Below are 12966 nucleotides of genomic sequence, written 5' to 3'. Positions count from 1 at the left end.
GAAGATCAGAAATGCCAATTTATAGAGCTTTCCGGTTGGTGAAGTGCTGAAAAAAACAGTTTTTACTATATTTTGGATTACAAATATTTGCACTGTAAAAATGGTAAAAGAAATAGTATTTTGCAATTCACTTCATACAAGTACAGTAGTGCAATCTCTTTATTGTGAAAGTGTAATTTACAAATGTAGATTATTAGTTTTTGTTACATAACTGCACTCAAAAAAACCAATAATGGAAAACTTAGAGCCTACACATCATCTCGGTCTTACTTCTCATTCAACCAATCGCTCAGACAAACAAGTTTCTTTACATTTACGGGTGATAACGCTGCCTGCTTCTTATTTACAATGTCACCCAAAAGTGAAAAGAGGCGTTCGAATGGCACTTTTGTAGGTGGCACTGCAAGGCATTTATATGCCAGATATGCTAAACATTCACATGTCCCTACCTACTTTGGCCACCATTCCAGATGACATACTACCATGCTGATGATGCTCATTAAAAAAGCAATGTGTTAATTTAATTTGTGACTGAAATCCTTGGGGGAGAATTGCGTCTCTCCTGCTATGTATTTTACCTGCATTCTGCCATATCTTTCATGTTACAGTAAACTTGGATGATGACTCAGCACATGTTGTACATAGATTCATAGATTATAGGACTGGAAGGGACCTCGAGAGGTCATCGAGTCCAGTCCCCTGCCCGCATGGCAGGACCAAATACTGTCTAGACCATCCCTGATAGACATTTATCTAACCTACTCTTAAATATCTCCAGAGACGGAGATTCCACAACCTCCCTAGGCAATTTGTTCCAGTGTTTAACCACCCTGACAGTTAGGAACTTTTTCCTAATGTCCAACCTAGACCTCCCTTGCTGCAGTTTAAACCCATTGTTTCTGGTTCTATCCTTAGAGGCTAAGGTGAACAAGTTCTCTCCCTCCTCCTTATGACACCCTTTTAGATACCTGAAAACTGCTATCATGTCCCCTCTCAGTCTTCTCTTTTCCAAACTAAACAAACCCAGTTCTTTCAGCCTTCCTTCATAGGTCATGTTCTCAAGACCTTTAATCATTCTTGTTGCTCTTCTTTGGACCCTTTCCAATTTCTCCACATCTTTTTTAAAATGCGGCGCCCAGAACTGGACACAATACTCCAGCTGAGGCCTAACCAGAGCAGAGTAGAGCGGAAGAATGACTTCTCGTGTCTTGCTCACAACACACCTGTTAATGCATCCCAGAATAATGTTTGCTTTTTTTGCAACAGCATCACACTGTTGACTCATATTTAGCTTGTGGTCCACTATAACCCCTAGATCCCTTTCTGCCGTACTCCTTCCTAGACAGTCTTTTCCCATTCTGTATGTGTGAAATTGATTTTTCCTTCCTAAGTGGAGCACTTTGCATTTGTCTTTGTTAAACTTCATCCTGTTTACCTCAGCCCATTTCTCCAATTTGTCCAGATCATTTTGAATTATGACCCTGTCCTCCAAAGTAGTTGCAATCCCTCCCAGTTTGGTATCATCCGCAAACTTAATAAGCGTACTTTCTATGCCAATATCTAAGTCGTTGATGAAGATATTGAACAGAGCCGGTCCCAAAACAGACCCCTGCGGAACCCCACTCGTTACGCCTTTCCAGCAGGATTGGGAACCATTAATAACAACTCTCTGAGTACGGTTATCCAGCCAGTTATGCACCCACCTTATAGTAGCCCCATCTAATTTGTATTTGCCTAGTTTATCGATAAGAATATCATGCGAGACCGTATCAAATGCCTTACTAAAGTCTAGGTATACCACATCCACCGCTTCACCCTTATCCACAAGGCTCGTTATCCTATCAAAGAAAGCTATCAGATTGGTTTGACATGATTTGTTCTTCACAAATCCATGCTGGCTGTTCCCTATCACCTTACCACCTTCCAAGTGTTTGCAGATGATTTCCTTAATTACTTGCTCCATTATCTTCCCTGGCACAGAAGTTAAACTAACTGGTCTGTAGTTACCTGGGTTGTTTTTATTTCCCTTTTTATAGATGGGCACTATATTTGCCCTTTTCCAGTCTTCTGGAATTTCTCCCGTCTCCCATGACTTTCCAAAGATAATAGCTAGAGGCTCAGATACCTCCTCTATTAGCTCCTTGAGTATTCTAGGATGCATTTCATCAGGCCCGGGTGACTTGCAGGCATCTAAGTTTTCTAAGTGATTTTTAACTTGTTCTTTTTTTATTTTATCCACTAAACCTACCCCCTTCCCATTAGCATTCACTATGTTAGGCATTCCTTCAGACTTCTCGGTGAAGACCGAAACAAAGAAGTCATTAAGCATCTCTGCATTTCCAAGTTTCCTGTTACTGTTTCTCCCTCTTCACTAAGCAGTGGGCCTACCCTGTCTTTGGTCTTCCTCTTGCTTCTAATGTATTGATAAAAAGTCTTCTTGTTTCCTTTTATTCCCGTAGCTAGTTTGAGCTCATTTTGTGCCTTTGCCTTTCTAATCTTGCCCCTGCATTCCTGTGTCGTTTGCCTATATTCATCCTTTGTAATCTGTCCTAGTTTCCATTTTTTATATGACTCCTTTTTATTTTTTAGATCGTGCAAGATCTCGTGGTTAAGCCAAGGTGATCTTTTGCCACATTTTCTATCTTTCCTAACCAGCGGAATAGCTTGCTTTTGGGCCCTTAATAGTGTCCCTTTGAAAAACTGCCAACTCTCCTCAGTTGTTTTTCCCATTTTAAGAACACTTTCACTGCAAATTTCACAAAACACAAAGAAGGTACCTGTGACTCTCTGTACCTCCGGGAATCACTCAGCACCCCCATGTTAATTCTTATAAAATTATTGTGTGGTATCCAATACAAAGTTTCTCATGTCGGCTGTCTTCGGAAGGCTCATAATACACTGAGCTTTGTTGTTATAGTGATGTTATAGTAATTGTTGTTGCAGTAATGTTATAGCAATGTTACAGGTTATAATTTTACGTATAAAGTTATGAGGCTGAAAATGTATCCTCATGCTTTATAATAAGCCCAGGCAAAAACTTTCTAAGAGCAGAAGGGCAGTTCACACCTCATCAAGGCATGTATGGGACAAATCCAGCCTACCCTCACAGGAACAAAGAACGCTGGCCTAGGCAGCAACAAAAGGATTTGTTGGACTCCCCTTCCCTTGGTCAGTTTGGGACTGCAGTGAAGTAATGCTCACCTGACCATGAAGAGGGTGGAGCAAAGCCAAGAGAGAAGAAAAAACATGAAGAGAAATGGAGAAATGTTTGCAATGCTCTCCCTCTTTCTTCCACCTACATCGACAGACACCACACCAAGGGGTTGAAGCACTGATTAAAGGGCAGAGCCTGGCTGAAGAGCAACCAGCTAGCTGGTGGTAAGAAGCATCTAAGTTTCAAAGGGCATTAAAAGTATTAAGATAAGCTTAGAATCTGTTTTGCTTTTATTTCATTTGACAAAATCCGACTTGCTATGCTTTGACTTATAACCACTTAAAATCTATCTTCATAGTTAATAACTCAGTTTGTTTGTCCTACCTGAAGCAGTGTGTTTGGTTTAAAGAGTGTCAGAGACTCCCCTTGTGATAACAAGCCTGATGCATACCAATTTCTTTGTTAAATTGGCGAACTTACATAAGCTTGCAGCATCCAGTGGGGATAACTGGACACTGCAAGACCGAGGTTTCTAGGGCTCTGTCTGGGACTGGCGATATTGGCTAGTGTCATTCAGTTGCACGATACAAGGAGCAGCTTACATGTCAGAGGCTGTGTGTGAACAGCCCAGGAGTGGGGGTTCTCACAGCAGAGCAGGGTAAGGCTGGCTCCCAGAGTCAAGGATTGGAGTGACCTACCAGATAAGCGGTCCAGATAACACCAGAGGGGAACATTATAGTACCAATGTGAGATTTCTAAAGCTAGCTACAGCACTCGACCCAAGGTTTAAGAATCTGAAGTGCCTTTCAAAATCAGAGAGGGATGAGGTGTGGAGCATGCTTTCAGAAGTCTTAAAAGAACAACACTCCAATGTGGAAACTACAGAACCTGAACCACCAAAAAAGAAAATCAACCTTCCGCTGGTGGCATTCGACTCAGATGATGAAAATGAACATTTGTAGGTCTGCACTGCTTTGGATTGTTATTGGGCAGAAGCCATCATCAGCATGGACGCATGTTCCCTGGAATGGTAGTCGAAGCCTGAAGGGACATATGAATTTTTATCACATCTGGCACATAAATATTTTGCTACATCAGCTAAAACAGTGCCATGCGAATGCCTGTTCTCACGTTCAGGTAACATTGTTTACCTTTGCAGGAGATAATGCTACTTGCATCTTGTTTATAAACGTGTCTGTCTGAGAGACTGGATGAACAAGCTGTAGGACTGAGTGGACTTGTAGGATCTAAAATTTTACATTGTTTTATCTTTGATTGTAGTTATTATTTGTAAATAATTCTACATTTGTAAACAAAACTTTCCTGATAAAGAGATTGCACTACAGTACTTGTATGAAGTGAACTGAAAATATTTGTTTTGTTTCTTGTTTACAGTGCAAATATGTGTAATCAAAAATAAATATATAGTGAGCACTGTACAGTTTGAATTCTGTGTTCTAATTGAAATAAATATATTTGAAAATGTAGAAAACATCTCAAAAATGAAATAAATGGTACTCTATTATTGTGTAAAGGTGTAATAAATTATGTGATTAATTATGATTAATTTTTTATCTCACCATTAATCACGATTAACTTTTTAATAACTTCACAGCCCTCCTCCCCACCACAACCATGCAGCCACCTGTAGCATGGAACAGGGTAGATGAGAGGCAGGGCACAGAAACTCATAAGCTGTGTAGGAGAGGAAGTGAGGAAGAACAGTGGGGCATATTACCACTTTATGGGTAATTAGCTGAGATGTAAATCACCCAGAGTGACATAGATAGAAACTCCAAACATCATAAAGCGATCCTTGAGTGGCTGCAGGATCAATTCATCCCCAAATCACACAAATGGGATCTAAGGTTACCCAACACCCCATTGTGCTGTAGCCAGGAGGGTCTCTCACAGACTAACAAATACTGCTCCCTGCAGCACAGACCCTAAGTGGTGTGCTGGGTCACTGGCCCAGCACTGACTTTGATGGGACAGCACTCCCTCCTGATCCCCCATCCTGTTCTCTGGAGCACAGGCATGTAGAACTGTGAGGGGAAATGGGGTCAGCACTGATACCATGGAAAGAAAGACACTTACTTTCCAAAATGACTCCTTACAGTACTGGCCCATAGCACCATGCTGGGGCACTGGGATCAGCGCTGACTCAGACAGGAGAGCTGGGTCTCTCCTGAAAGCTTCCCAGCCCCATCCCTGCACCACCCACAGTGACGTGATGGATGCAAGTTACCTGAGCACACAACACCGGCATCTTCTCTGTGATTACAGTGATTGTCTCCCCAAGGCTGAGCCCTGCAATCAGAGAGGGCAGCTTCTGTCCCGGTGCAGTTGACGTCATCCAGCCAGATACGGTCAGATCCTCGCCCAAATCGAGCCCCTCCTGGGGCTGATAACGCCGTCCCACAGCCAAGCTGCCTGCAAACGACTCCAGCATCCTGTAAATCCCAGTTGTCATCACACACGGTTCCCCACTGCTGGTTGTGAAGCACCTCGACCCTCCCAGCGCAGCGACTCCTGCTGTTCACCAGTCGGATCTGAGCCACTTCTGAGCTGCCAGCGTCTGCAAACAACCAAGGGAATAAACTCTCAGTGAGGTTCCTGTGCATCTGATCTCTCTTGTCTCTGGGGAACGTAGCGTCTCCCGCCGATGGATCTGACCAGTCTCTGCACACAGCCACTGCCTGTCGAGGGCTCCTCACCACTGACCAGGCTAATCACTTGGGCAATGTTGAAGTTTGTCCACTCCCCTCCCAGCCAGCTGTCACCTACTTAGGCTTTCACCTAGTTAGGCAGACTGGACAGCACTCTGACCTACTGCTCCCATTAGAGCACTTATAAAGATCACCCCCCACACTGCTGGCAGGAACCTCCTGGGGAGCAGATTTACACCCTCACTCCTGGCGCTGGTATTCGCTCCAGTGTGATACTGTGCAGTACCGTGGGGCAGACGCTGGGATAAGCATCTTGATAACTGGGAGCTGAGCAGAGTCACCCGTGTCATTGGTGGTTGCCTTAGCCTGACATCAGCATCGAATTTACATGTGCTGGCTCCATAGCTCCCTGAAAACGTCACCCAGAGTCCATCCCCCTTAGAACTGCCTGGAGCGCAGGGACGCCTGGCAGGAACCTGCTGCGCACCAGGCTGACAATGGTTCCGACCAGGGCAGAGGCAATGCACACTTCCTACAAGCAGATCGGCCCCCTCCTGAAGCAAACACCTGCCCCTGCGGTTCCTGCTGACTTGCCACGACTGACTTGGCAACATTGCTTTGTGGCAGCCATTGCTCCACTCTTGTCTAGTGCTGCCAGCCCAGTACCAGTCTCAGATGAATAATGGCAGAGCTGGGCTGACAGCTGTGTCCTCACACAGGGGCAGCAACTCCTGGATAGAGAGACGGGCATGCTGATGGATTTATCAGAAGCCCTAACTTGTATCTGCCCATTTACAACCTGGGATGCAGATCCTGGGTTAGGCTTAATGGGCCCCTGACTGGACTGGCCAGAGGAATTGCTGCAATGCAGAAACATGGCTTAGCCTGATCTTCTCAGTGTGCCTGTGGGGCAGCAATACAGACAATCACACGTGGTGGAGGAGAGCCCCGTTAGAAGACTGGACCTTGAGGATGCACATTCAGATGGCTGAACAAGCTAGAGGTAAGCAAGGTGGGAATGAGCTCTCCCCTGATAGCGAGTAATGAGCTGGGGAGGGGGAAAGGTTCAGGAGCAGTTGGTATTTGCAAAACACAGCCACTCTGCCTAGGTATCCAGCAGACAGAGCTGTGTTGGCAGATCCTGGGTTACAATCACTGTAGTACCTGAATGCAGGGGTATGAAATGTTGTTGTCCTGATTGTCTGAGTAAAGGGCAGCAGCAATGTGCTTAGCCTGCCCTGACTGATGGGGTCATCCACAACTGAACTGAACTCACTAATCAGGGGGCTCAGGTGTAAACAGAGTCAGAATGGGCTCTACCCTGACATCTGGTGGTGAGGACTTCAGCGCACACCCACCCTTGCTTAGCATGATGGACTGCTTGCCCAAATGGTCACTTTGGCTGCTGTGGGATCCCCGGTCTCTTTGTTATTGGGGTAGGAGTAATGAAGTGTTGTTATTCAGGTTATGTGAATCAAGGACAGTAGAACTGTACTTGGGGTTTATGATGGAGGGATTCACCCTCAACTGATTTGCACTCGCTAGGCAAGGGACATGGGTTCCAAAACCCAGTGAATTGAGAGAGGTTGGGATAGGAATGTATATCTGGTAGTGTGAGCCCCCTTCTGAGGGCCCTAAACACAGGGCTGGTGCTACCATTAAGGTGAACTAGGCGGTTGCTGTGGGCACCAAAATTTGGGGGTGCCAAAAAGCGGTGCCCCCAATTTTCCCCTCATGGCAGCTCCCCACCCCCCCGGCCCAGGGAGCCGTGTGGCAGCTCCCCACGCCAGCTCACCTCTGCTCCGTCTCCTCCCCAAGCATGCCGCCCCCACTCTAATTCTCCTCCCCTCCCAGGCTTGCAGTGCCATACAGCTGATTGGCGCCGCAAGCCTGGGAGGTGGGAGAAGTGGAGCAGCAATGTCGTGCTCGGGGAGGGGGCGTAGCTGAGGTGAGCTGTGGGGGGTAGCTGCCGCACGGCTCCCTGGGCTGAGGTGGTGGGGAGCTGCTATGGGGGGGCATGCTTCAGGGCGGAGGGGGGGAGCTGCCGCAGAGCTCCCCACCCCAGCTCACCTCTGCTATGCCCCCTCCCCGAGCATGCCATCGCTGCTCCACTTCTCCCCCCTACACAGAGAAGGGTGGCCGTCATGGGCCCTTTTGGACCCTGGGCCCGGTGCCATGGCATATCTGCTATTGACCCTACCACCCCATCCCTTCGCTTTCAGGGTAGTCATAAATAAGTGATGTAATCAGCATGGTTTCTATGCCTATGTTCTGTTCCTGCCATTATCATGTTAAGTGTTCTTTCCCTCCCTCTCTCTCGCTGAAACAATGTTTGTCTCTGTAAGTACACAATAAATGCAAATGGATTAATAAGAAAATGTATATAACTGGTCACTGTAACATCATACTTCTGAAGCTGTTTAACAGTCTTCCCAGTGCCATGAATAAACCTCGTCAGTATTGTCTGTGCTGCCTGATTCTTGGGAGAAAGAATCTCCTTGATTCACAGTTTGGAGCAGAGAGCAGGGTGTGATTAGGAATCCTCGGAGAGAGTCTCACAACCAGGAATAGAGGTGAGTACCGTTTTACTTACCACTTCTAGTGCACACCTTGGTTTGGGACTCCCCAAGGCACCCCTTTGCACCCCCTTTTTTTTTAAATATGAATCACATATAGGATGCACAAACAAGAGGACTGAACAGGATTGTGTTTGTGGCCAGGGTTTTCGGGTTGCAGGGACTGCTGTAGGCGAAAGCTGCAACACCAAGTACTGAGCATCAGAGCATGCTTCAGTAGTGCTGAGAACAAGGGTGTGCTCGGTTGGTTCCCTTGAAACCAGTGGACTTCAGAAAGCTGGGAAACAATATCGTACGACTTGCCCCAGGCTGCATCAATAATACCCTATGCGGGAGGAAGAATTGTTCATTTTATTTTTAAAAAAACATAAAAAGATTCAAAGACTATGGCAAAAAATAAATGAAATGAGGGTATAAGCGTGAAGGATAGCGTATTGTGGTGGTCTGGTCAAAGAAAAAAATTTTAAAAAGAAATCGTAATACTGTACTGGAAATATAAAAAAAAAGTTACGGAAATTAAAAACGCTCCAAAAAACTCTTACATCAAAGCTGAACCAAAAAACAAATTAAAACCACAAATTAAGTAAGCTTCAAGCAAAAAACAATACTCTAAAAGCAAAAATCATAAAAAGCAGCTCCTCTGCATGCCGTATTGCTGCTAGCATACAACAGAAGGGAAATTTTACTGACTCTGGTTCAGGCAGTAATACTAATAAAGACTAAAAGGAGATCAATTGGAAACACCTTAAAAAAACAAATCCAGGATTGAAACCTGGCACACACGGGGGGAAATCGGGGTAATTGACCTCCTCCCCCTCCTTTTAACCCAGAATTAAGTGCAATGGCTCCCCTGGCCCAACTCCAAGTAACGCGGTGGTCAGGGCCAGCAAATAACAAAATGGCTCATAATACTTATACACTCCTCTCAGCACGAAGAAAATAAAGAGCTTATTGAAAAATCTGAAGCCCAAAGACCCACATTTAGCATTTAAAAAAAAATAAGTCAAATGATTACCACCTATGCATTGCATCCCAGGGATCTTCATATCCTAACTAAAGCTAAATGTCCCGAGCTTTCATGGGTCAAAATCCCCTCAGAAGAACACCGAAATGGTACTTGGGCCACCATCAAATTTAAATAAAAAAATAATATAATTCGTGCCTGCACTAATTTTAAGAAAGCCGTCGAAAATGCCTTGGGGAACGGAGCCAGTAATTGGGGACTAATAGTGGGATGCGTTTAAGGCAAGGACGCGCCTGCTGCTATGAGCGGAAATGGGAGACGTATTCAAGTAATGCAGGCATTGCCGATCCAAAAAAACTTAATCAGGCATTTCTAAAAATGTTGAAGAAAAGTTTTCACTCCCACCTGCAATCAGCCCTTAACTTGGGGGAGAACCCAGGCTCTAATTATGAATCCATCTGTATGTGGGTCTCTGAATGCGAAGCCAAGCAAGCTAAAAATATAAAAAGCAAGTCTACTTGCATTTCTGTGGTAACAGCAAAAGGTAATGTAACCTGTTATAATTGTGAAAAACAAACGAGGAGTCCTTTCCTCATTTTTTTTTTCTGATACAGACTAACACGGCTACCACTGAAACCAGTTTTAATTGTGGGTGTCTCGGGCATACCCCAAAAAACTGTAGGAACAAGGCCCAAAAGGCTAGTCAGGGACAAAATAATGGAGAGTTAAATCCCCGCAGTACTTCACTGTCCTTTCAATCTGGTCTTGGTCCCACCCCCGCTGCCCCCCTATCTTACAGTGTTTTGTATGAGAGGGGGCCAGACACTGGGCAGTTGGAAGCCCAAACCTAGTAGCCCTGGGCAACCGGCCCCAACTGATATACTAATAAACGTATACGTACTCATACCATTCCTCTTCGTAATAATAAATTCCTCTCTTCTGTTGCAACTGCAAAGTCTGTGGCTCTCACTTGGGACACCTCTAACCCTTTTCAAGAATTATGTTCCAGGTTCCCCTCTGTTTGGGCAGAAAATAATCTGTCTTGCGGATTGGTGCCTGCTCATCTCTGCCCACCCATCCAGCTTACCGGGCAACTCCCTCCACCTACCAACCAATATCCTCTCAAACCTGAGGCCGTGGATGCAGAAGGTAACATTATTCACTCTTTACTTCAGCGAGGCATACTGGTTTCCCGTTCCTAGGTGGTTCATAATTATTTAAATTCCTGGACTAACAGGGGGTACCTCACTTCATTCAGTACTCCTCTTAAAAGTGGGGGGTATATTACAAATTTATTGGAAGCAATCCAAAAACCATCCAAAGTGGCTGTAGTCAAAATCAAGGCACATACCAGAAACAATGACCCCTCTTTCCCTTGCAAATACAGCCACAAACAAGGCGGCTAAAGGGCTTGCCACAATGCCCCAGGACAATTTCTGAGTAGAATCCACCCAAATTCTTAATTTAAAGCAAATTTCTCTACCTGAGATACAAGAGCAATGTCCGAAAGAGGAAAAATGGACATGGATTAAAAATGCCTGCAAAACTGACAAAACCAACACCTGGGTCACAGAATGTTGAAAACTGAAGGACAGAATGTCAATTTAGAAATACACCTCTAGAACAAACAAACCACTCTATTTCCAGGGCCTCGGATGGATCGGTCAAAATTCACAACGTTTATAAGGCCGCTAATGGGTTGGGAGAGTATCGGTGTGAATGTTTGTGGGAGGGTTGGGTACTTTTTATTAACCTAACAGTTGGGACCAGCTACAGTTTCTAATGCACCAATATGTTATTCGGACCCACACAGCCAAAAGACAGAAACGTAGTATCTTAGGTAATATTGGAGGATTTTTTGGAAGCACCAATTCTATACTAAATACGCTTAACCTAAATTCGGAGAGGTCATACAATTCTTGGGTCAAAAGCCAAACCACCCAAGCCCTTAGACATACTAACACAGGTTTATCCTATGCTCTTATTGCAACTGATGTAGCAATAAAGGATTTTTACAAAATCATTAAAAAGACTTCAAACGCTACAGTCAACCTGGCCAAGTCACAAGCTAAAGGCCGTGCTTGTAATATGCTGGCTCGTGACCTATTTAACATTGCAAGAGAAGACTTGCTAGATGTATGCCTGGGTTTCCCCCCTTCCCATACCCTTTCTTCCTTCAGCCTTGCCCACATTGCAAGCGTTTCCACTCAATTGATAGTGGCCTCTTTACTTCATAAGAACATAAGANCTTTTAGGCAAGGAGTTAAAAATTCAGTTAGCAGCTGAGGCAGAAACCCACGTAACTAACAAGCAGGCCCAGGGTCAAAGGCAGCTGTAAACACTTGATAACTTAAATGGTCAGATGTCTGCCCAGTCACTCGGCCTCTCAGTAAGGAAGAACAGTACAAACCCTCCACAGCTCTCGGAATATCTGTAAACACTCAACTCATTATGTTAAGTGTTCTCTCCCTCCCTCTCTCTCTCTCTCTCTGAAAAAATGTTTGTCACTGTAACTGCATAATAAATGCAAATGGATTAATAAGAAAATGTATATAACTGGTCACTATAACATCATACTTTTGAAACTCTTTATCAGTCTTCCTAGTGCCATGAATAAACCTCTTCAGTATTGTCTGTTCTGCCTGATTCTTGGGGGAAAGAATCTCCTTGCTTCACAACGCCAACTGGCAGAGGGCACAGGGATGCCCAGAGTTATACAGGGATCCCCTGGGTGAGATATATGCACAATAGCTCACCAAAGGTGGCATGTGAGGTCTCTACCAAAAGCCAGCAGCCTGCTGGTCCATCTAATAGGAGCAAGACGTTTCTATGGGACATAGTTGAAGAGAGATGTAAAATATAGAATATGATGCTGCAGAAGTGTTGAAGTGAAACTTGTCACCTGCGCCATGGCAATCCCTTCGGCTGAGCCAATCAGCACATAGAAAAAAGCACAGCCGGAGATAACACAGCCGTGGACACAGGCTATATTCTCTGTCTGGGACCAGTGGGGGCCTGAGAATTTACAAAGACAAAGGTCCCTCAGCACAAGTCTCCAAAAAGAGACCACTTCTGGGAAGAGACAATGGTCTGCACCTACAAAGAAAGAGGAGAGGGGACAAGAGCTCCCTTTCACACAAGAGACAGCTCACAGTATTTGTGTCAGGAACAGGAGATCACAACCAAGACTGGAGTAAAACCATGGAAGGACTGTGCAGTTAGCGTTGCTCAACCAGACAGAAAAGTATCTCGTTCAATGAGTCTAGGCGCTAGTCAGCGTGGTATGATTTTATTAGCCATGGAGCCATTTCTTTCCAAGCCTTCTCCTTGCTACCCTCGAATCTCTACACTCTGTGAAATCACTTGTGCTTGGTGTGACTATGAAGGAATCTAGAGCTTTGTGTTGATTGGAGCAGAGAGGGGAGGTGGAGCTGGTCACCTTGGGACCGTGGTCCTTTGGGAGCAGCAGACATGTGACTGCTGTGAATGCCTAGCGAGACAGGGACTGGGTGCTGCAGGAGGACACTCGGAGGGCCGAGGAGTGAAGCATGCATATTACCAACCTTGACAGCGGTCACCCACGTCCACAAGGCCTAGCGGGAA

The 12966-nt window shown here is 45.1% G+C and overlaps 1 protein-coding gene across 34 annotated transcripts in view; it reads right to left on the bottom strand.

Moving 5' to 3' along the window:
- LOC117870330 (deleted in malignant brain tumors 1 protein-like) overlaps positions 1–12966 on the bottom strand; it is a 293761-nt gene that overhangs the window by 194433 nt on the left and 86362 nt on the right. For 33 of the 34 annotated variants that reach the window (XR_004643956.1, XR_004643955.1, XM_034757453.1 and 30 more), the window contains one exon: positions 5403–5732. The exons of the other annotated variant lie outside the window; for it this stretch is intronic. Coding sequence is in view for 31 of the 33 variants with exons in the window: in XM_034757453.1 (XP_034613344.1) it covers positions 5403–5732 (330 nt within the window). In the remaining 2 variants the exon portion in view is untranslated. The remainder of the gene's footprint in view (positions 1–5402; positions 5733–12966) is intronic. 34 annotated transcript variants of the gene reach the window in all.

Source organism: Trachemys scripta, unplaced genomic scaffold, assembly GCF_013100865.1.
Source record: "Trachemys scripta elegans isolate TJP31775 unplaced genomic scaffold, CAS_Tse_1.0 scaffold_26, whole genome shotgun sequence".
In the NCBI taxonomy this organism is placed as follows: domain Eukaryota; kingdom Metazoa; phylum Chordata; order Testudines; family Emydidae; genus Trachemys; species Trachemys scripta.
Note: the sequence above shows the minus strand (reverse complement) of the source record. Positions and strands in the feature narration are given on the sequence as shown.